The 22602-nt window shown below is 46.1% G+C and overlaps 1 protein-coding gene across 2 annotated transcripts in view; it reads left to right on the top strand.

The window, feature by feature from the left end:
• GLRA1 (glycine receptor alpha 1) overlaps positions 1–22602 on the top strand; it is a 469611-nt gene that overhangs the window by 388725 nt on the left and 58284 nt on the right. For both annotated transcript variants that reach the window (XM_069199593.1, XM_069199594.1), the window contains exons 4-6: positions 3530–3753; positions 7083–7165; positions 19678–19815. In XM_069199593.1, the coding sequence (XP_069055694.1) occupies positions 3530–3753; positions 7083–7165; positions 19678–19815 (445 nt within the window). The remainder of the gene's footprint in view (positions 1–3529; positions 3754–7082; positions 7166–19677; positions 19816–22602) is intronic.

Below are 22602 nucleotides of genomic sequence, written 5' to 3'. Positions count from 1 at the left end.
TTAAGTAGCAACTATAAATATTGAGAGCAAGGTTATAAAAAGCCTCTTCTTTAGCAGATCCTCCCTAATTAAAACAAAGTGTTTGCCTAAGTAGAAACAGCAGTATCACATGCCGTGTTCATTTTGGCCTTCAACATGCCACTGCACTTCTTCTTAAGACACAATTACAATGATTACATCTCAAACTATATTTTGACTTTTGTGAGCCTTGGCAGCAGACAGTTTCAGGTGCTTACCAATGAAACCTCGCCAGAAATCTCAGTCTGGAAATGAATTCTCTAATGACACACAAAGGGAATCTTTAGCACACAATGCAAATAGAAAAAATGCATTCTTTCATTGCCCTGCCTACCTACAGGGGCCGCATAAATGCACACAACTCGACTCATCTTGCAGTCATTAACTCTTCCCCTGCCAGATAAAATGTTATAATAATGTAGTTGGGAGGCATGAGTTGAAATCCACATGCAGGGGAAGAGGCGGTTTAAAAAGTGCTGCCCTCATTTTAAGTCAGCATTACAGCTCTCACAAACCCAACCCCATCCTGTGACGTGACAGAAAAGGGTGTATTAGAGGAGGAGAAAAAGGCAACCTGTTCCTGTCTCCTACTTTTACCTTGGACTATGGTATCCTCTGCTCAAGGTAGGATTGATATCAGCAGCAATGGGTCCTTCTGCAATGCAATGGGAGACTGCAAGGGGCACCACTGCCCTCGGCAATAGACAATGGGTGGCTGATAGTCGCATGTACGCAAGCGCATATGCAGAGTTACCTGGAGAGAAACACTGAAACTGAAAGTCAGTTTCAGGAACTCACACAGAGCAGAAAGTAAAAAACATTTTCCTGCATGTGAAAATTAGTGTCTGTTGCACTAACATCAATCACAAGTGAGGGTGCGGGGGACTGACTCTCTTTGGAAGCAGCCGTCCCTGCATCCTTATTTCCCAATATTTTTGAAATTATCTCCCTAGGCTGGGTGCAGCCTCATTTGGAGGAACAAGCCACTTAGAGGTTTGGCCGTTGATTGGTATGATCACCAACTAGCCCAATGATTAGGGAAGTCTCTTTTTGTGAGGTGTGAACACAATAATCTCCCCTCCTGAGGATATGTGGCCTTCGTTGGGAAGTCTCATGGTAGATTTTTTGCTGAAGCTATAATTAAAGCAGAACTTACTTTTCATCATCTACCTATTGACTTTTCCAGCCCTCCTTATGGGCAGAAAAGAACAATCAAATCCCCTCATACGATTATACATTTCCCCACCACCAAGTTCCCAAAATCTGTGTTTATGCCTCCTTTACTTGTCTTTGATCCCACCATGGTCACTCATCAATGGAATATCACGTGGTCCTAGACACATTGAAATGATCCTGAGTGACGATATGCAATTGGTTCTAATGTTTGGTTGATCTTCGTAATAAAACATTGATTCCAGTCGACTTCTAAGTGAAGAGCCTCGCCCTTTGACTTATAATGGAATGGCAAAACCTATTTTCCTCCTCTTTTTTTAATTATTTTTCTCCATTTCTGTGAAAGATATGTAATATGTTTTCTTTATGTGAATGTATTTAAGACTTATCATTCTTTATCCTTTTAATCATTTCAACTTGAGGTGGACTTGTAGGAAGTTTTTTCTTCCAAGTCCACCTCAAGGTGAAATCTAATCATTTAAGAAATTCTTTGGCTTTCATGTTTGAGGCCTACCTAAGACAGGTTTCTGAGGGAGATTTCTCATTATGTGCATAAAGGTCTTTGACCATGTTAGCGCGTCTGACCTTAATAAGTTAACTTACAAGGGGACACGAATAGGTCGATGAACCTTTTAACTCGCATTTAAGTTGTTCCCACCATAACACCAGTACATGCAGATCAATAATCAATAATAGTCAACGGCATTAGTAATCAATTGAAGTCAGTAATTGTCACACACCATGACCTTTCAGTCATGAATAACCACACCTTTTAGTAAAAGTTAGAATATTTATTTCCCTATATTAACAATGCTAAGGTCACGTAAATTAATCTCAAAATCAAATGATAAACATACAGAAACAACACTGGCTGTCCAAAGCGACGGAAGAAACACAATCTAGTCAGAACTTGAACAATTACACAACCTAAGGGTACAGTGCAAATCATTAACAAGAACAATTGCACAAGCAATATCACATACATTTAGATTTAGCAAAGAAAAGCATCAAACGTTATTCCCTATTGCAGACTTTTATTAGTGAGAATCCTTAACAAACACACCAGATTTGCATCAGCATGTCGGGCTTCATGCAAAACATTTTAGCAAACACAAATTTGGAAAACATATAGCTATGGCTCTTATCAAAACAGTGTGGTTGGTACCTAGAAAGAAAAACAAATAGTCATAACAAACACATGGGTACAAGAATACCTCTCCTCAATTGGATCGGCAAGCTAAGATAGTCTTTGACATCAGGACATCAGTTCAGTCAGCAAGGCATCAGGATTCAGAATCAAAGTTTATAAAATGCAAAGTCTTTAAGCATTAAAGTTAAGCATGTCTCTTGTCAAGACGCTCAAGAAAGTAACGACCTTTTGGCCAGCAAGAAAATAGGCAATGGGCTAAATGGCTGCTTCTTCTCAGTGCAGCCCAGTTAAGTAAATTTCCCTAAAACTATTTCCCAGTTCCCTATTGGTCAAGGCATTGCAAGTTCATGCTTTGTCCAATAAAACCAAAAACTTCCAATCTATGATTTCTACCACTACTCCGTTCACATGTCTCTGACTGGCTTCTCTTGCAATGTCCTCATCATCTGTTGAGACAGTCAGTCTTACACATATTGCTCTCATAATGTTACATTTAGCAAGAACAACATCTTCTGGCAATCTGTTCTCATGAGAAAGACTTTTAGCTAAGAGCACATTTAGACAGTACAATGGAAAATCACAGTTTAACTCTCTGAACAGCCATTTTACTAAACGTTAAGAAATACAGCTTGACATGAGGCCTGGCAACTAGGCCAAGTCCTTCGCTAAGTTAAGCCTACTCTTAATAAAGCTAATGCATAATGCATAACCCTAAGCATACTTCATGAACATTGACGGCCACTCATCGTGATCACATTTTCAAATGCGTGTATTATTTTTTATGTTATTACTTTTTCTACGCAAATCCATTATCCATTACTCAGAATACATGAACTCTCATTAATATTTTTTATTAAAACTCCTGCGCAAGCAACCACTCTCCCTTCCATTCCCAGCCACTGAACATGTAATTGTAATTGAAGACACTATCCTAGTTATGCAACTGGGTTAGTGTATACAAAAAAAGATTCCCGGATTGGTATTTGTCAAGCTGAAAGCATGGCTTGTCCAAGGCCCTGTGAAGGAGCCACTACATAGAAAATTCCAGGCTGCCTTCTTACTCACCTAGCTTTCACACCCTGTTTGCATCTATGTTTCCTGCTTAATCCAACTCCGAACCATCGGTAGAGGTGGCAACTTCCCTTGCTAATGCTCTGTTTTCTGTCTCTTCCCTCACCCACATTTCAGGACTACAGAGTGAACATCTTCCTTCGGCAGCAGTGGAATGACCCACGCTTGGCTTACAGCGAGTACCCTGATGATTCGCTGGACCTCGACCCCTCTATGTTGGACTCTATCTGGAAACCTGACTTGTTCTTTGCCAATGAGAAGGGAGCACACTTCCATGAGATTACAACTGACAACAAGCTGCTGCGCATCTTCAAGAATGGCAATGTGCTCTACAGCATCCGGTGAGTCAGAGTGGTGGAGGGAGTGGAGAGTTACTTGAGGTAGGTGAGCATGTAGAGTCACCATGCATGGACTCGTTTGAATGAGCAAAAAGTGAGTACTCCATGGAAAGAGGAGGAAGTCGTACTCACCAGACATTGGAAGGGGAAAGATCGAAAAGATCACTGCTCCAATAGGGATGTGGTATCTATGTACTGAATAAAACATGGACAGAAATTGTCCTAACCACAGGGAAGAATGGAGACTTCTCAACAAACTGATATGTCAGAAAAAACAGCCATCTGCATTTCGAGAAGGCCTGCCATGGCTCTCACTCTACCGCAGGGGTACTGTCATGTCAAAGGTAGCAGTCTCTTGGGATTTCTCACAGGTTCCCTACATGCCTGTCCACCTTACACCATGACCGTTTGGGAGATGTTTGAATCCACCTATTAGAAAATCAAATACACCTCCTCCATCACTGAAATGACATGCTACTCCCAGCACCCAAGCTGAAACAAGTCAGGCCCCAGTGATCTCAGACAGTTTGTGCCAGGCCAAGGAAGCTTAGCTTGTGGCACATGGTCTGGGGACGATAAGTTAATGTAATGTTGTGTCTTGTTATCTACCACACACATATGCATTGCAGTGACTGTCTCAAGTCCAGTGCATCTAAGGGGACCAGCAATACTTACCCTCACAGCTGTAACCATACATGTCCTTAAATAGTTCGCTTTTAAGTTGTGTTCTGAACTTAAATTGATCGTCATCCATTTTAATTGTTTTTCTTTAAGTTGTTCCTAGAGGTTAGCCCTCTCGCAGGCTCGGGTTCTGCTGAGCAAGACAACTTGAAAAAAGGTAGCTTAATGGTCAAATTAGACGTGGAGCCAGAATAGAGGAGTTACAATTCGACTTTCTCCACCCATTGATGTGTTATTCTAGGCAACTCATACCATCTCCTTGGCCTCAGAACTTATGCTAAAATAAGGAGTCGGAGGACGTAGGTTAAGTATTAAGCATTAAACTTTTAACTGGCCTTCTTGCCACTTTTGGTATTCGAAGTCAGGCCGAGCTGCTCTTAAGATACCTTGACAGGTGTTATATTCTGCTGGGCAGTGTCAGGTATGCTGAGGCTGTGAATGTTCTTATGACCTAGCAACATTCTGTTTTGACATCAGTGTATTCTGTATTTGAATCTGGCAGTTGAGCTGTTGGCTGTGCCTGGCTAACTGCATATGGGGTTATGTCTCTGATGAAATAAACTACTTAAGTGTCTCATGATTGAAAGATGTGCATCTTTAATTACAACAACAGGATGCACAGGGTGGTTGGTATCACATGAACATGCCAGTGGCCCTTCACGTCAATCATTCTGCACATCCGAGGAAAACAGTGGTCATGAGAGAAGAGGTCGAGAGGTCAGGTTACAGAGACGACATATGAAAGGGAAATTACTCCCAGCCTTACAGAAGCCCATTTGCCGCAATGGCATCGCTGTTTCCTAACCAGGCCATTTTCCTACATCTGAAAGTTTTGGATGCAGGATAACTGGCTTTCAAAGGAACACACATAGAGCTGAAAACATGGACTCAAATGTGTTTCAGCGACCATTCATTCAAAATGTAAATTATATGTCGTTCTGGCTAATACGACACCCTCCACACCTCTGATTAATACACTTTTATCAATGTGTGGGTCCCAGGAAAGGTGGAAAACGACATTTGCTATATTAACCCTGTGGCCCCAAAAAGCAATAATGGCTTGGCTTAGCTTTAACCGAGGATTGGAATCAGAAGACTGTACAAGATTAGACTCATCCTTCTCAGCGGAATCTTATTCACATCATTTTGAGATAAACATCGGAATCCGCGAGAAGGATGGTCAGTGACTGACTCTGACTACAAGTGGGGTTGAGATTTCAATCTAGGGAAGAGCTCTATACAAATAGTCACCTGTGCATTGCGGATTCTATTGGGGTAAGGCAAAGTCGTGAAGTTGGTGCATGGTTGTTGTGACAATATTAGTCTATCCATTACACCAGTGGTTCCCACCCTGTGATCCTAGGATCCCAGGGGTCTTCTAAGCCTCCTCCAGGAGTCCGTGACTGCTAAGAAAATTAACTGGAAATAACAGATTAATTAAGTGTATATAAATAAAGTGGCTAATTGCACATCTGAAAACTGTGACTGTGAACCGTACTATAAATGTCAAGGAATTTGAAATTGGAGGCTAAAAATTAAATTAGTATCCTCTGATTGATTTGTGGGTGCGGTGCAGGTGCATCAAACAGAGTATAGTATGGATGATGTGTGGCTTCAATTGAATTAAGAAAACCTCCAACCTTCCTATTAAAATTAAAAGTTTCATTTTTTTTATTCTATTTGGATGAAAATTACATAAAATGTGTTATCATTTCTGTATGTGTTTAATGGAATGCTTTTTTCTGTATTTTTGTTTATTGTTTTGTGGTTGAAATCATCTGCAATGTTTAGGCCCAGGTCCCTGATTTCCAGTAATGACTCAGTGGGTGGGTCCCTGGATTCCAATAATGATTGGGTGGGGGTCCACGGGTTCCAGCGATGATAAAGTGGGGGTCCACAGAAGTCCTAAGGTTGGGAACCACTACGCTTTACCACATCTCAAAGTTGGCTTTGATGGTGTGATCCTAGCCTGGCAGGGGAGGAGCACTAGAATCAACTCCGTAAAACATATGAAATGTTTGAACAGCCTTATATGTTTCTGAAATTCCTGAATTGCTCACCTGCCTCTAATTCGACCATTACTTCGCAGAACAATTCATAGCTGTTGTGTTGCAACTTTGGAGCTCAGTGAGATAATGCGATTTGAAATCAGCCATAATTCTGAGTCACAAGTGCTACAGACAGGATTAGAAATTAGGGGGGCTGGTTCATAATTCAGCATACTGCTAGAAAGCGACACCCTCGTCCATGTCACGTCGCGTGATTGACAGCACATCGGTGTCAATTATAGGTTCACCATGGCTGTGTCCAGTAGCTGACAACATGGTAATGTCAGTTACCTCTACGCCCAGCCCTACCCAGTGACTAGCAGAAAGCCTGAGAGCGTGCTGATGTCAGGCATCTCTACGCCATGTCCTCCCCAGTGACTGACACCAGGCCAGTCTCAGTCACCTGTGCACCCGGCACTACCGAGTGAGTGACATCAGGCCAATGTCAGTCTTCTGTGCATCCAGCCTTCCTCGGGGGCTGGCAGCATGCCAGCGCCGGTCACATGTACTACCAGCCGTCCCTAGTGAGTCAATGCATGCCAATGGCTGTCGCTTCTACACCTAGAACTTTCCAGTGACTGACATATTTCCTTTTCCTCTTAGGATCACCCTGACGCTGGCGTGCCCAATGGACCTGAAGAACTTCCCGATGGACGTGCAGACCTGCATCATGCAGCTGGAGAGCTGTGAGTGCCCAGGGGCTGTCTATAAATAGCACCCGCTCTTCTGTCACCGCACGCACTACACCCCCTTTCTGCACTCAGGGGACCGGAAGACAAGAATGCCAGAAGGCTGCCTGGAATGGGCCCCGTGTGTACACTGACTGCTCGGGGCGCCCCTCCTAGGCTCCCTGAGTTCATGCATAGACACACACCAAGAGAGTGAAGCTGCACAAGGTAGCCACACAAATCTGTCAACTTCCCCCCTTTTACATTTTATAATTGGAACTGTAACGCAGTGGAAACCGAGGTGATCCATTCTATACCGCGTGTGCAGTGCAGAGTGCGGACGCAGCAGTGCAAGGTGCGCTCACTGAGAGGACACGTACTGCGCAGGCAGTAACAGTGCAAGCTTCTCTCTCATAGGCAGCGATCTGACACAGAATGGGTGCAGTGCAGGCAGCAGCCGCGCCTCTCAGTGGTCATCACACACAGGCTAGTTACCGACTAAGCAGCAGCACTGGACGTGCCCCTCACACACCTGAGTGTCGTTTACAGGTCCACCTAAACTGTGTCCGGTAACTGACAACAAGGCAGTGTCAGTTACCTCTACGCCCAGCCCTTCCCAGTGACTAACAGAAAGCCTGAGAGCGTCCTAATGTCAGGCCTCACACCCATTGAATCCGCGCAGGCGGCTGTGCTATAGCGTACACCACAAAGAGTACAGGCACAGGGCGAGCAGATAAACACAAGCTGTCCGTTCATAGGTCGGGAAGTACATCACAGGCAGCAGCAGTGAAAACTTCAACCAGAAAGAGATCAATTGCCGAGAGAGCAGCAGCAATCTCGGCAAAGATCCTGCAGAGTAAAGCAGCATCTCTGCAAAGTCCCTCACACAGATCACAGTTGTAATACTGGTAGTAGCAGTGCTAGCGACCCTCAAACACAGAACAGGTACAATAAAAGCAGTAGATCTCAAACTTCCCTCACACACAGAAGTACAGCACAGGGAGAGCAGTACAAACTTCCCTCACTCAGAAAGCAGATACAGAACGGAAAACAGAAGCATTTTCCTCCATACAACGAGCTTCGGCAGCACCTTCAGCAACAGCTTTCATCACATATTAGAACATTGGAATACTGGGGGCTCCATTACAGATAATGGAGGGCTCTGGGCTTTTACTGGCTGTGTGAACAAAGCCTCATGGAGCCTGAGGGGATTTTAATCCCCTCGGGCTTTGTGAGGAATTTGTTTTATTTAATAGAACATTCTGCTCTCTAGTGGCAGAATGTTCTAATAGCCTTAGAAACCTCCGTAGATGGGTCTACCTGCCATTAAAGGCCCTCTCCCTTGTTAAAGGCCCTCGCTTTCAGCTTGGTCCTTTAATGCGGGAGCGGGCCTTCAATGGCTGGTAGAGCCCGCTACGGAGGGTTCTAAGGCTATAATAAACAAACACAGCACTGAAAGCATCACTGCAAGGTCCCCATCCCCGCCTAACACACAGACACAAAGCAGGTAAAGCACAGGCAGTAGTAGTGCTGGTGTTCCTCAAGCATAAAAACGGTACATAATAGGCAGTAACTGTGCAGGCTTCCCTCACGTGCGCCCACACACACACAGACAACTGGCAGAGCATAGGTAGCGCAATCTGAAATTCTATAGCCAGGGCCCCTGGAATTATGTGGCAGGAGAGGGCCAAATTAGGCGGCAGGGTTGAGTGAATTTATGCAGCATAATGTGGCACATTTTGTAATAGTATAACTTCATTATTTAGGCATTTTTAAACTTGATAACACTGTAAGGGCATTGGTTGCACCCCAATAGTACCAGTTGCACATACAAATCTAGCAATAAGCAACGTAAAGTGACCAGTCCAACTTTGCAAAGGGCCTTCCACTGCATGGCAACGCGTGTAGCTGCATTTGTAGTAACTTTGAACCATTTGAGCTAGAAATAATTTTTTTTGTTAAAATCAGCAGATTATGCAGCAGATGATGGATTATGTGGCAAATGTAACTAATCTATAATTATTCAGAAATCGGCTCACAATTGCATAATTTCAGTGGCCCTGGATATAGCACATAAAGCAGATAAAGAACATGAATCAGCAGAGTTTGTTTATTTCAAACACGGAAAGGGGGCAGATGGCCAACCTCAGCCCCAGCTTCTCTTGCACACACTATATATTTTGAACACAAACAGCACCAGTGCAAGCTACTCTCGCTGATGGTACAGTGGTAGCAGCAGTAAAACCTATGTTCAGACACGGAACAAGCACAGATCATGCAGTGCCAGTTTAACCTTCCCTCAAGCACACAGAAGAAGTATAGCATTGTCAGCAGGGCTGCTAGTTTCACACACAAACACACCCACACCCCTGAACAAGTAGAGCAGAGTCAGCAGCATTTACCGCTTTCTTCACACATTGGAGAGTTACAGAAATACTGAAAGCAGCCGTGCACACCTCCCTCACACCTACAATAGGCACAACATGAACAGCACCACTGCTAGCTTCACACACACAAACTGACATGTACGAACATGTAGGGCAGAAGCAGCAGCAGTGCATGCCTTCCTCACAAACAACAAAGGTGTGGCATGGAGGTGACTGCAAAAGCTTCCCTTCCTCACAGTAAATGTACCATTCAGGTAGCAACATCTTTACACACATACACGTGGAATATGTCTCAGATGCATCTTATAAGGGAGCATAACCTGCCAGGGTGAGAAAGGACTTCAGGCTTTAAAATCATGACCTAAATCAGGGCAAAAGTTTCACTACACACTGATGCCAAGTGTACTGCTGGATTGTCACTAACTGAGCACAAGGGGTAAGATGTTCCTGACCCTAGGTCCAAGAAGGGCCATGTTTTAACCACAATCAGTCCTGGATATCTCTCTATAGATGGAACTTATATTGGTGTGATGGAAGAGTTCAAGACTACTTTTTGAAATGTTTTGCAGGCAGAAATCAGTAATAACACAACGCTGCTGCTCCCAGGATGCACAGCGTAAGCACTATGTAGACATTTTTACCATGGTGAGGTTATTTCCAGTTGAACTGTTTGATACTTCTGCTTTGTGGCCTCAAGACCATCAGTCGCACTTTTCTACTGATTATCAAGATTCCTGTGAGGTCTCTAATGTCTCACTTTAACCGTGGTGTTTTCTCTTGAGGCACTTTAAGCCACACGAACGTCCATTCCATGCTTCCCACTGTGAGCTCTGACTCAGCACGGACACCCTTCTCTCGCTCAAACACTCATCTGAGCTTAACTTTATCCATTAATACACACAGGCTGCAGACCTTCACCAAAGACAGAACTATTTACAAATCTCTGTGTCACAAACAAACACACATGAGGAGCTCTCTGTCCACCAAGCGATCAGTCCACCCACCTCATTTAGAGTCACCAGACCGTGAGCTTTCTGTCAGCAGAGCCACTGTTGGTTCTGACAAAGGAAAGTTTCCACCAACAGCCCAATGGACCAGGGGCCGATGAAGGAAGGGCACTAGACCACCTGCCTTATTTATGGCAGACAGTGTGGTTTCCTTTTTTCCTGTCCCTGACAGAAAAAGTTCATATAATGACCCGCAAACCCTGGGGAACCTCCCTAGGTGTGGGGTCATTAGTTATTTATTTTTCAATAATCAACTCCCAGTTTATGAATTAGTTAATGAAAAACAAAGTTTGGTGAACTGACAATCTCCTTTAACGGGGCCTGTAGGAGGCTGGACTGGCTTGTAGTGAGTACCAAGGGGTACTTGCACCTTGCACCAGGCCCAGTTATCCCTTATTAGTGTAGGGTGTCTAGCAGCTTAGGCTGATAGATAATGGTAGCTTAGCAGAGCAGCTTAGGCTGAACTAGGAGACGTGTGAAGCTACTACAGTACCACTTAGTGTCATATGCACAATATCATAAGAAAACACAATACACAGTTATACTAAAAATAAAGGTACTTTATTTTTATGACAATATGCCAAAGTATCTTAGAGTGTACCTTCAGTGAGAGGATAGGAAATATACACAAGATATATATACACAATAGCAAAAATATGCAGTATAGTCTTAGAAAACAGTGCAAACAATGTATAGTTACAATAGGATGCAATGGGGAAACATAGGGATAGGGGCAACACAAACCATATACTCCAAAAGTGGAATGCGAACCACGAATGGACCCCAAACCTATGTGACCGTGTAGAGGGTCGCTGGGACTATTAGAAAATAGTGAGAGTTGGAAAAATAACCCTCCCCAAGACCCTGAAAAGTGAGTGCAAAGTGCACTAAAGTTCCCCTAAGGACAAAAGAGTCGTGTTAGAGGAATAATGCAGGAAAGACACCAACCAGCAATGCAACAACTGTGGATTTCCAATCTAGGGTACCTGTGGAACAAGGGGACCAAGTCCAAAAGTCACAAGAAAATCGGAGATGGGCAGATGCCCAGGAAATGCCAGCTGCGGGTGCAAAGAAGCTTCGACTGGACAGAAGAAGCTGAGGTTTCTGCAAGAACGAAAAGGGCTAGAGACTTCCCCTTTGGTGGACGGATCCCTCTCGCCTTGGAGAGTCGTGCAGAAGTGTCTTCCCGCCAGAAAGACGCCAACAAGCCTTGCTACACGCAAATCGTGCGTTTGGCGTTTTTGGACGCTGCTGGGGCCCAGGAGGGACCAGGAGGTCGCAAATTGGACCTGCAGAGAGAGGGGACGTCGAGCAAGACAAAGAGCCCTCACTGAAGCAGGTAGCACCCGGAGAAGTGCCAGAAACAGGCACTACGAGGATGCGTGAAACGGTGCTCGCCGAAGTTGCACAAAGGAGTCCCACGTCGCCGGAGACCAACTTAGAAAGTCGTGCAATGCAGGTTAGAGTGCCGTGGACCCAGGCTTGGCTGTGCACAAAGGATTTCCGCCGGAAGTGCACAGGGGCCGGAGGAGCTGCAAAGTCGCGGTTCCCAGCAATGCAGCCCAGCGAGGTGAGGCAAGGACTTACCTCCACCAAACTTGGGCTGAAGAGTCACTGGACTGTGGGGGTCACTTGGACAGCGTCGCTGGATTCGAGGGACCTCGCTCGTCGTGCTGAGAGGAGACCCAAGGGACCGGTAATGCAGCTTTTTGGTGCCTGCGGTTGCAGGGGGAAGATTCCGTCGACCCACGGGAGATTTCTTCGGAGCTTCTGGTGCAGAGAGGAGGCAGGCTACCCCCACAGCATGCACAAGCAGGAAAACAGTCGAGAAGGCGGCAGGATCAGCGTTACAGAGTTGCAGTAGTCGTCTTTGCTACTATGTTGCAGGTTTGCAGGCTTCCAGCGCGGTCAGCGGTCGTTTCCTTATCAGAAGGTGAAGAGGGAGATGCAGAGGAACTCGGCTGAGCTCATGCATTCGTTATCTAAAGTTTCCCCAGAGACAGCGACCCTAAATAGCCAGAAAAGAGGGTTTGGCTACCTAGGAGAGAGGAAAGGCTACTAACACCTGAAGGAGCCTATCAGCAGGAGTCTCTGACGTCACCTGGTGGCACTGGCCACTCAGAGCAGTCCAGTGTGCCAGCAGCACCTCTGTTTCCAAGATGGCAGAGGTCTGGAGCACACTGGAGGAGCTCTGGACACCTCCCAGGGGAGGTGCAGGTCAGGGGAGTGGTCACTCCCCTTTCCTTTGTCCAGTTTCGCGCCAGAGCAGGGGCTAAGGGGTCCCTGAACCGGTGTAGACTGGCTTATGCAGAATTGGGCACATCTGTGCCCAACAAAGCATTTCCAGAGGCTGGGGGAGGCTACTCCTCCCCTGCCTTCACACCATTTTCCAAAGGGAGAGGGTGTCACACCCTCTCTCAGAGGAAGTTCTTTGTTCTGCCATCCTGGGCCAGGCCTGGCTGGACCCCAGGAGGGCAGCTGCCTGTCTGAGGGGTTGGCAGCAGCAGCAGCTGCAGAGAAACCCCAGGAAGGGCAGTCTGGCAGTACCAGGGTCTGTGCTACAGACCACTGGGATCATGGAATTGTACCAACAATGCCAGGATGGCATAGAGGGGGCAATTCCATGATCATAGACATGTTACATGGCCATATTCGGAGTTACCATGGTGAAGCTACATATAGGTAGTGACCTATATGTAGTGCACGCGTGTAATGGTGTCCCCGCACTCACAAAGTTCAGTGAATTGGCTCTGAACAATGTGGGGGCACCTTGGCTAGTGCCAGGGTGCCCTCACACTAAGTAACTTTGCACCTAACCTTTACCAGGTAAAGGTTAGACATATAGGTGACTTATAAGTTACTGAAGTGCAGTGTAAAATGGCTGTGAAATAACGTGGACGTTATTTCACTCAGGCTGCAGTGGCAGGCCTGTGTAAGAATTGTCAGAGCTCCCTATGGGTGGCAAAAGAAATGCTGCAGCCCATAGGGATCTCCTGGAACCCCAATACCCTGGGTACCTCAGTACCATATACTAGGGAATTATAAGGGTGTTCCAGTAAGCCAATGTAAATTGGTAAAAATGGTCACTAGCCTGTCAGTGACAATTTGGAAAGAAATGAGAGAGCATAACCACTGAGGTTCTGATTAGCAGAGCCTCAGTGAGACAGTTAGTCACTACACAGGTAACACATTCAGGCACACTTATGAGCACTGGGGCCCTGGGTTACCAGGGTCCCAGTGACACATACAACTAAAACAACATATATACAGTGAAAAATGGGGGTAACATGCCAGGCAAGATGGTACTTTCCTACAGGGCCTTTCAGTAATACATATAAGTAGGATAGGCATGGTAGGTGTGTGTGCACTTTATGAAGTCAAATGTTGAGTTTGTAGACTTGTGCAAGGTGGACTTCATTTTGCATTTCAGATATGTGAAAATGAAATGAATGACATGGAAGAGAGCTACACTTTCCTCTCAATGGGTGAGTGTAGGAGGCTGGCCTGGCTTATAGTGGGTACCTGAGGGTACTTACACCTTGTGCCAGGTCCAGTTATCCCTTATTAGTAGATTAGTAGTGTTCTATAAGCTTAGGCTGATAGAGGTAGCTATAGCAGAGCAGCATAGGCTGAACTAGGAGACATGCAAAGCTCCTACTATCCCACTTACATCATATAGGTACTATGTCATAAGAAACACAATACTCAGAGTTACTAAAAATAAAGGTACTTTCTTTTTGTGACAATGTGCCAAAAATATCTCAGAGGATATACTCCCTTAGGAGGTAAGTAAAATACACAAAAAATACACACAAACCAAAATCAGGTAAGTAAAACAGTCAGAAAGTAGTGCAAACACTGCAATAGGATGCAATAGACCTAGGGGCAACACAGACCATATACTAAGAAAGTGGAATGCGAACCACGAATGGACCCCTAGGCTAGTGTAGTGTGTAGAGGGTCGCTGGGAGTGTAAGAAAACACTATGGGTGTCCAAGATACCCCACCCCAAGACCCTGGAAAGTAGGAGTAAAGTACTACTATTTCCCCAGAAACACACTAAACTTGTGATAGAGGATTCTGCAAAGACCACAACAGACTGCAAAGCATTGAAGACAGATTCCTGGACCTGAGGACCTGTAAAGGAAGGGGACCAAGTCCAAAAGTCGTGAAAGTGTCCGGGGGTGGGGAGGCGGGGCAGGAGCCCACTAAACCCCAGATGAATGTGCAAAATGGCTGCCTCCAGGAGGAAGAAGCTGAAGATTCTGCAACAACAAAAGGTGCTAGGAACTTCTCCTTCATGAAGAAGATGTCCCACAGAGTGCTGGAGGATGCAGAGTTGTTTCTTTGGAGAAAGACTTCAAACAAGCCTTGCTAGCTGCAAGAGTCGCGGTAAAGGAAAAGGGATGCTGCCCGGGCCCAGGAAGGACCAGGATGTCGCCACTTGGGAGAGGAGATAGAGGGGGCCCTTAGCAATGTAGAGAGCCCATGCACAAGAAAGTAGCACCCGCAGAAGTACTTGAACATGGGTTCAAGAAGACTGAACATGGCGGTCATCTCAACACTACAAAAGAGGGTCCCACGGAGCCGGAGGTCAACTCAGGGAGTTGAGCAATGCAGGACGGAGTGCTGGGGACCTGGGCTTGGCTGTGCACAAAGGATTCCTTGGAAATGTGCACAGACGCCCTAGCAGCTGCAATTCACTTGGTGCACAGGATTACTGTCTGGAGAGGGGTCACAAGGACTTACCTCTTCCAAATTTTGACAGTCTGGGTCACTTGGGTCCACCACCTGTGTTCAAGGGGCCATGCTCGTCAGGATGAGAGGGGTCCCAGAGTACCAGTGACGCTGAAGTTTGGTGCCTGCTGGAGCAGGGGGAAGATTCTGTCCACCCACAGGAGATTTCTTCGTGGCTTCCAGTGCAGGATGAAGGCAGGCAGCCCCCAAAGCATGCACCACCAGGAAACAGTTGAGAAAGCCGGCAGGATTAGGCGCTACAGTGTCGCTGGTAGTCTTCTTGCTACTTTGTTGCAGTTTTGCAGGCATCCTGGAGCAGTTAGTGGTCGATCCTTGGCAGAAATCAAAGAGAGAGGTGCAGAGGTACTCTGGTGAATTCTTGCAAGTCTGTATCTGAGGAAAAGCCCACAGGAGAGACCCTAATTAGCCCTCAGAGGAGGATTGGCCACCTTGTGAGGTAAGCACCTATCAGGAGGGGTCTCTGACGTCACCTGCTGGCACTGGCCACTCAGGGGCCTCCAGAGTGCCCTCACACCTCTGGATTCAAGATGGCAGAGGTCTGGGACACACCCCTGGGGTGGTGATGGACAGGGGAGTGGTCACTCCCCTTTCCTTTGTCCAGTTTTGCTCCAGAGCAGGGACTGGGGGTTCCCTAAACCAGTGTAGACTGGCTTATGCAAGGAGGGCACCATCTGTGCCCTTTAAAGCATTTCCAGAGGCTGGGAGAGGCTACCCCTCCCCAGCCTTTAACACCTATTTCCAAAGGGAGACGGTGTAACACCCTCTCTCAGAGGAAATCCTTTGTTCTGCCTTCCTGGGACTGGGCTGCCCAGACCCCAGGAGGGCAGAACCCTGTCTGTGGGGTGACAGGAGCGGTAGCTGCAGAGAAAACCCCAGAGAGCTGGTTTGGCAGTACCCAGGGTCCATAGTGGAGCCCCAGGGATGCATGGGATTGGCACCCCAATACCATATTTGGCATGGGGGGACAACTCCATGATCTTAGACATGTTACATGGCCATATTCGGAGTTACCATTGTGAAGCTACATATAGGTAATGACCTATATGTAGTGCACGCGTGTAATGGTGTCCCCGCACTCACAAATTCCTGGGAAATTGCCCTGAACTATGTAGGGACACCTTTGCTAGTGCAAGGGTGCCCTCACACTTAGTAACTTTGCACCTAACCTTCACTAAGTGTGGGTTAGACATATAGGTGACTTATAAGTTACTTAAGTGCAGTGCAAAGTGGCTGTGAAATAACATGTGCGTTATTTCACTCAGGCTGCAGTGGCAGTCCTGTGTAAGATTTGTCTGAGCTCCCTATGGGTGGCAAAAGAAATGCCGCAGCCTATAGGGATCTCTTGGAACCCCAAGACCCTGGGTACCTAGGTACCATATACTAGGGAATCATAAGGGTGTTCCAGTGTGCCAATTAGTATTGGTAAAAAATGGTCATTAGCCTCTAGTGACAGTTTTAAAGGCAGAAAGAGCATAAGCACTGAGGTTCTGATTAGCAGAGCCTAAGTGACACAGTTAGTCACCACACAGGTACACACATTCAGGCCACAAACTATGAGCACTGGGGTCCTGGCCAGCAGGATCCCAGTGAGACAGGCAAAAACAAACTGACATACATGTAAAAATGGGGGTAACATGCCAGGCAAGATGGTATTTTCCTACAGTGAGTCAGGGCTCTCATTTTTTAAGCATTCCACCTTGCCTCTTTAGAGCGTTCCTAGCTCCTCACACTCTTCCTGCTTGATCTGCAGCTACAAGAGATATGACCTGCTGTGTGCACCCAATAAACACTTGTGTCTTGAACAAATAGAATCAACCCACAAAGGGATTCTATTGTCCTTGGCCCTGGCATGAGCTGATGGACCACCAGCGATGCAAGTTCGATTGGCGGAGGGCCTCAGAATTTCAAGTATGCAAGAGAGCTGATTGGTCGATTCTGATGATAAATACTGGTCACCTATACTAATATATTTCTTCTAGAGTGCCTCTTGTCAAAGAAATGAGCTGTTCACAAGGAAAACTGAGGCGGACCGAGTTCAAGGTACAGAGTTTGCTTGACTGTTGTACACCTTTCAAATTAGGTCCATTTCTGAGACATGAATCCTGCAGTACTTCTGTGAAACAGCCTTGCAAGATGGCGGGACCTGTCCCACTGAGAAGGGACACTACACTGCACCTTACACAGAAAAGTTTGCCTGGAAGCAGAGCTTTGTCTGCCCAGCTGACTTTGAGGACCTGTGCTGCTCCAGAACATATGGTCGCCTGGCCGCTAACAGCATATGTGTGTGCCAACTGGTCCGCAGAGAATAGTTGTTAATAACGTTACAGATTATTATGACCTGGACCCCCATTCCATGCTGCATGGAAACCTTGTGAACCCCTAGTTACCTCCAGGAATCCTGAGGATGACTTCGGTTCCATCCCCTGGCCTGAGGAAGTTAGAGAGGTAAGTAGGCAAAGCCGTTCTGATTAAGGAACCATTGACCATGTGGAAAGTTGTCAAGCTATTGCACATATGTCAGCCCTTGATGCCCCAATGTTTTTTTCTCCAGCTTGGTCTTTGTTGATACTTTCCGATCTGTGGGAATACCTGGTGCTGAGAAAATCCTACCACAGCTGGTGATTTGGAAGTTAAGGATCTTTTAAATATAGCACACCCTTTAACAGTACTCATGTAAATGGGAACCAGAAACACTGTTAGCCCCTTCAGTGGCAACTCTTCAGACTAGTGGACTCTCATAACTCTTACCTCATCGTTAGGTAGTGGCCAGTCTTCCAGCAGCCATCCTTTTGTTGAACGTTTGCTTGTTAAATGTTTATGTGGGCACTCTGTAGTGTTTTTGGAAGGTGGTGTGCAGGTAATCCAGTAGGTGCAGAGTGATTTTAGAGGAAATATATTGAAACCTAATCACAATCTTACAGACTTTGAACAGTAGTTGATCTAAATCAGTCTCAATAAAAAGCTACATGATGCCTCTGAAATGTAGCAACTGGAGTTGGAGACTGCCTAGTAGTAAGAGAAAGGCTGAGATTGAGTGTTTGTTTTTTTACGGTTAAACTATGGGCTAAGGGCACAATATAATTCTTGACGGAGATGGAAATCCATCGCAATTGTGACCAATTTCTCTCCCCACCAAGACTATGTCTGCCTACCCGAAATATATGTGATAGACCCATAGTTTGATTATGGCGGAGACTACTCCATCTCCACTATGGTTGAACTCCTCTGATGGCCCGACGGAGTAGGGGTAGTTAGAGGTTGGTCTATTTGACTCACCTAATTGAAATCAGCAGAGATATAGCCATTTTGCAATGCCTGCTGCTGCCAGGAAAAACCTGGCAGCAAGAGGCATTGGAAAGTGTTCAATGCCCCTCTCTACATAAGAGAAAACTCCTATGGTTAGGGGGACATAGTTGTGTTTTTTTTTTTTTTTTTCAAAAAGAAAATGCCACACTGGGATTTTCTTTTTGGAGTAAAAGAAAAATTGTAATTGTGCTATATGGCTCCATCAGGTTTTACTGAGCCATCTGGCAAAGTTACATTACATTGGCAGAACCGCCATGAATTAGGTTCCTGTCAATCCTTGAAATGTCTGCCAGACCTACAGCCATTTCAAGATTTGGCCATCTGCACCTCCGCCAGGTTGACGGAGTAAATTACTTTGTCATCCTGGCGGAGGAGGGGCCAACCGTCAAATTTTAATCAGGCCCCAAATCCTTAGACTGCAGACCTGAGAATCTCAATACCACTTCATATAATAACGTTATTTAATGATTTCAGCATTGTGGAAACATAGAACACTCATCAGTAAAAGTCTTGCCTCAAATCTCTTTGTCAGAAGGATCTAGACTAGAGAGTCCTTATTTTGTTCAAGTATTTACTAAACTATTTTTTTACATTTTTACCAAGTAAAGCACTGACTGAAATGGAAGCTTTAAAGCTGCGCTCTGAAGGCCTCACATGCTTGGATCTTCAGAGCCCAGCTTACTCTGTGACTAACTCTTCAAAACTCTTGGCTTACTCCTGTAATTCTGTATTAAGCCAGGAGTACTCCAATATAAATCACAGCCATGTTTTGTGAATCAATCCCTTAGTGTGTAGTCACACCACTTTGTGGTGCAGTGGTGCACTGCTCTACTGTGTCACCACTGAGAGACAAGGGCTAAAGGGGAAGAAATACTTTGTAAATTATTTCTGGGTTCCAGTTGGCCAGAGGGCCCAGGACACCGATAGTAAATGATACCAGTTTTCATAATTGGCGACCAGTAATCACTGATTGCCCTGAACTAGGTCGCAATGCCTAGATCCCCAGACACTCAACGCCAACCCATCTGTATTAATAATTGGGTGCCGTCTGCTCTTTCCCTCTTGCTTGCAGTTGGCTACACCATGAATGATCTCGTGTTTGAATGGCAGGAGCCAGGTGCTGTCCAGGTCGCCGATGGACTGACTCTACCACAGTTTATCTTGAAGGAGGAAAAGGATTTGCGGTACTGCACCAAGAACTACAACACTGGTGAGTGGACGGAGCACAGATATTCTACCTTCCTGTCTGTGGCAGGCTACCTGCCATCTCCTGTACCGTTTATGGCTGACCAGAGCTAGTGTAGCCTGCAGGGATGTCCTCTATCGGAATTTCAACATTATTGACAAGGTGATGGCAAGGTGGGGGCAACTTGCGGTTTAAGGAGTTTCCTGGGGCTCTTCCTGGTCATACACAATACGAACCATAACACATAAAGCTAAATGAATGGGGCAAAACAGTTTGAACAAATAAGCAGTGTTGCAAGCAGGTTTTGTTCAACTAGTAGCCTGGACCGTTTTACATACAGCCTCAGATTTACTATCCTTCACGTGGCAGAGCATTGTGTTAAAAATTGCAGCGCTGAGTTGCGTGAAGGACAAAAATAGTAGTGCACCTGATTTTGCAATAGTCGCCCACAGATGACTTCACCGGCGGAGCCGGCACTACAAATGGCAGTTGCGCTATGTTGCAAAGGTGAGCAGGTAGTGTCTAGCATAGGACTTGTAGCCTAGCTACACCTAAGCAGTGCTTAATTTGTAAATAAAAAGTTGCCGGTGCCTAAAGCCCTCCTGTTAAACTCACCGCTGCTGCAATCAAATGTGGGAACACAGAATACTGAGGCGGCGTAATCCTGAAGCCATCTCGGGCCTCTTCAATCCATATAAAGCCACTCCCTGCCCCTTCAGCTTATTCTTGCAGCTTTCTACTTTCTCCCTTTGTGACGAGTTTTCGTTTTTCCCTTCCTCCGTCTTTCTCAGATGTGTCTTTTGCTCGCAACAAACGCATGAGGCAGAAGAATAAGCCCCGGCCCTCCAAAATAAGTGCCGGTGCTCAGCACCGGAAAAAAACAAGCACAAATAAGCACCCAATGTTACATTGTTTTATGCGTGAACAACCACACAGGGGTCCGACATTTTAAGAAGTGTGTTTCATTGTAAAGCTTAGATTACAAGTAGGTAAATCACTTAGCGACATACCGCTTGACCCCTTACTTGTGGCTGGTTTCACTAGGCATAACTAAACTACCATTACAGCCATGCTCCATTACTATATCGTGTCAACCCTGCGCCACCTTGTGGTACGTTTGTGAAGTGTGCTTTCCAAGACCACAGAACTTGCAGCACAGAACATGTCTGTCATGTGAGCCTGACACTCGTCGTTCTTTCAGATATCCATCCCCACTTTCAACCCTCGCCTGGCAATCTGAGTTACGTTACATGTAACAGTAAGGACGTAACTCAGGGATGGTGGCGGTGGGCGTTTACAACCATGGGGGTGTGCTGGGATCAGTATTCGAAGGTTATGACCGATGTGACATTGAGATCACTCTTAGGTTACATCTGAGGAGCCGCGTGCCTACGAAATGAATGCCAGGAAGAGGATAAAAAAATATAACGTCAGATCTGGCCTAAGGGCTTTCAATTAAAAAAGAGGACACTCGTCACAGGTATTCTACAGAATAACCTTAAGAGTGTCGTGTTCCATTACTGTTAGACTTTGACAGGTGCAGGCTGTGGTGTCCTGGGCCATAGACCCACATACTAAAAATGAACAACAGGGTCACTGCCAGTAGTATATTGGTCACGAGCTCGAGCACTCTGGCTCTTTTATTGACAGTGTCACCTGACCGGTGACGCCAGTGCTGGGTGGAATAGGGTGGGGGTAAAGCCAGCCCTCTGGGAATGGCTGAAAGTATTTACGTTTCCAGCAGGACACAGCACTCCTCCCAAACTTGAATATAAAAAAAAAAAACTCCAGCCTGTGGGAATAAATAAAAAAACTGTACAACACTGAGTTTCTCACTCTCTAGAGCAGTCTGCAGGACAGCACTGTACAAATGGGCAGGTGCAGCTGGCAGCATCCAGAATTCACTGTATGCATTCATGGTTAAACCACATGAGACAGGGCATGAACACAGGTGTAGATGGAGTCTGGGTCTTTGCATAGCACGTAGGTTGGGTTAATGTCCACTCATCCAGTAATGGTCGGTCCCGCATGCTCCCACTATGGTGTGGTTCATGACAGCAGTGCAAACTGGGGTGCATCAGGAGCATTGGCGGAGTCCACTGCAGAGTTTCCTCTTGGGGTGTCTTGTCTCCATGAAAGGGCAACATTGTACGGACTGGGATGGCATCAACAATGTTTGGACATCTTCCTCTGTGGCCCTGGTGCCTCCCAGAACCTAAAAACCAGAAAGGGAGCACCCTGCTCACACTCCAGCATACAGTCAGCCCCAGTGCATCATGGTAAATGCAGTACAAGTTCGTTTTTTATCCATAAAGTAAACTTACGTTTTTCACCTTAGAAGGTGCAGCAAGTGCTGTAAATCTCTACACACGTGTTTCTGGGTAAGTCCTTCATCAGCTGAGAGCAGCTTTGTCTGTGGGGTTGCTGGAAATGCTGTCAAACGTCCTCTCTGGTTTGTGTACCACTCACTGGCACTCAAGTGCTTCAACCAGAACTCCAGGTGCCTCCCAGAACCTGTTGGTGGAACAGCTTCCGCCCCAAACTCTTGTGCAGGGATTCTCCTGAGGCTCTTTCCTTTGGGTCACCACATGACCTTGTGGACTGTGCAGGGCTGCATGTGGGACATGTGGGGCCACTGCAGAATCGACAACAGAGCCACAGCAAAGTCATTCATGCAACCATAGTCAAATGTGCTTGCCAACAGGACCCAGATGTGGGTGGGGTTAGCAGATAGTCCCTGGACAATTGGTCCGTCACGGCACCAGGAGTGCCTCCCTGGTCTCTTGATGGTTCATGGATGTACGACTCCAA

This window comes from Pleurodeles waltl, chromosome 7 (assembly GCF_031143425.1).
Source record: "Pleurodeles waltl isolate 20211129_DDA chromosome 7, aPleWal1.hap1.20221129, whole genome shotgun sequence".
NCBI lineage: Eukaryota > Metazoa > Chordata > Amphibia > Caudata > Salamandridae > Pleurodeles > Pleurodeles waltl.
This window is presented reverse-complemented; position numbering and strand designations above follow the sequence as displayed.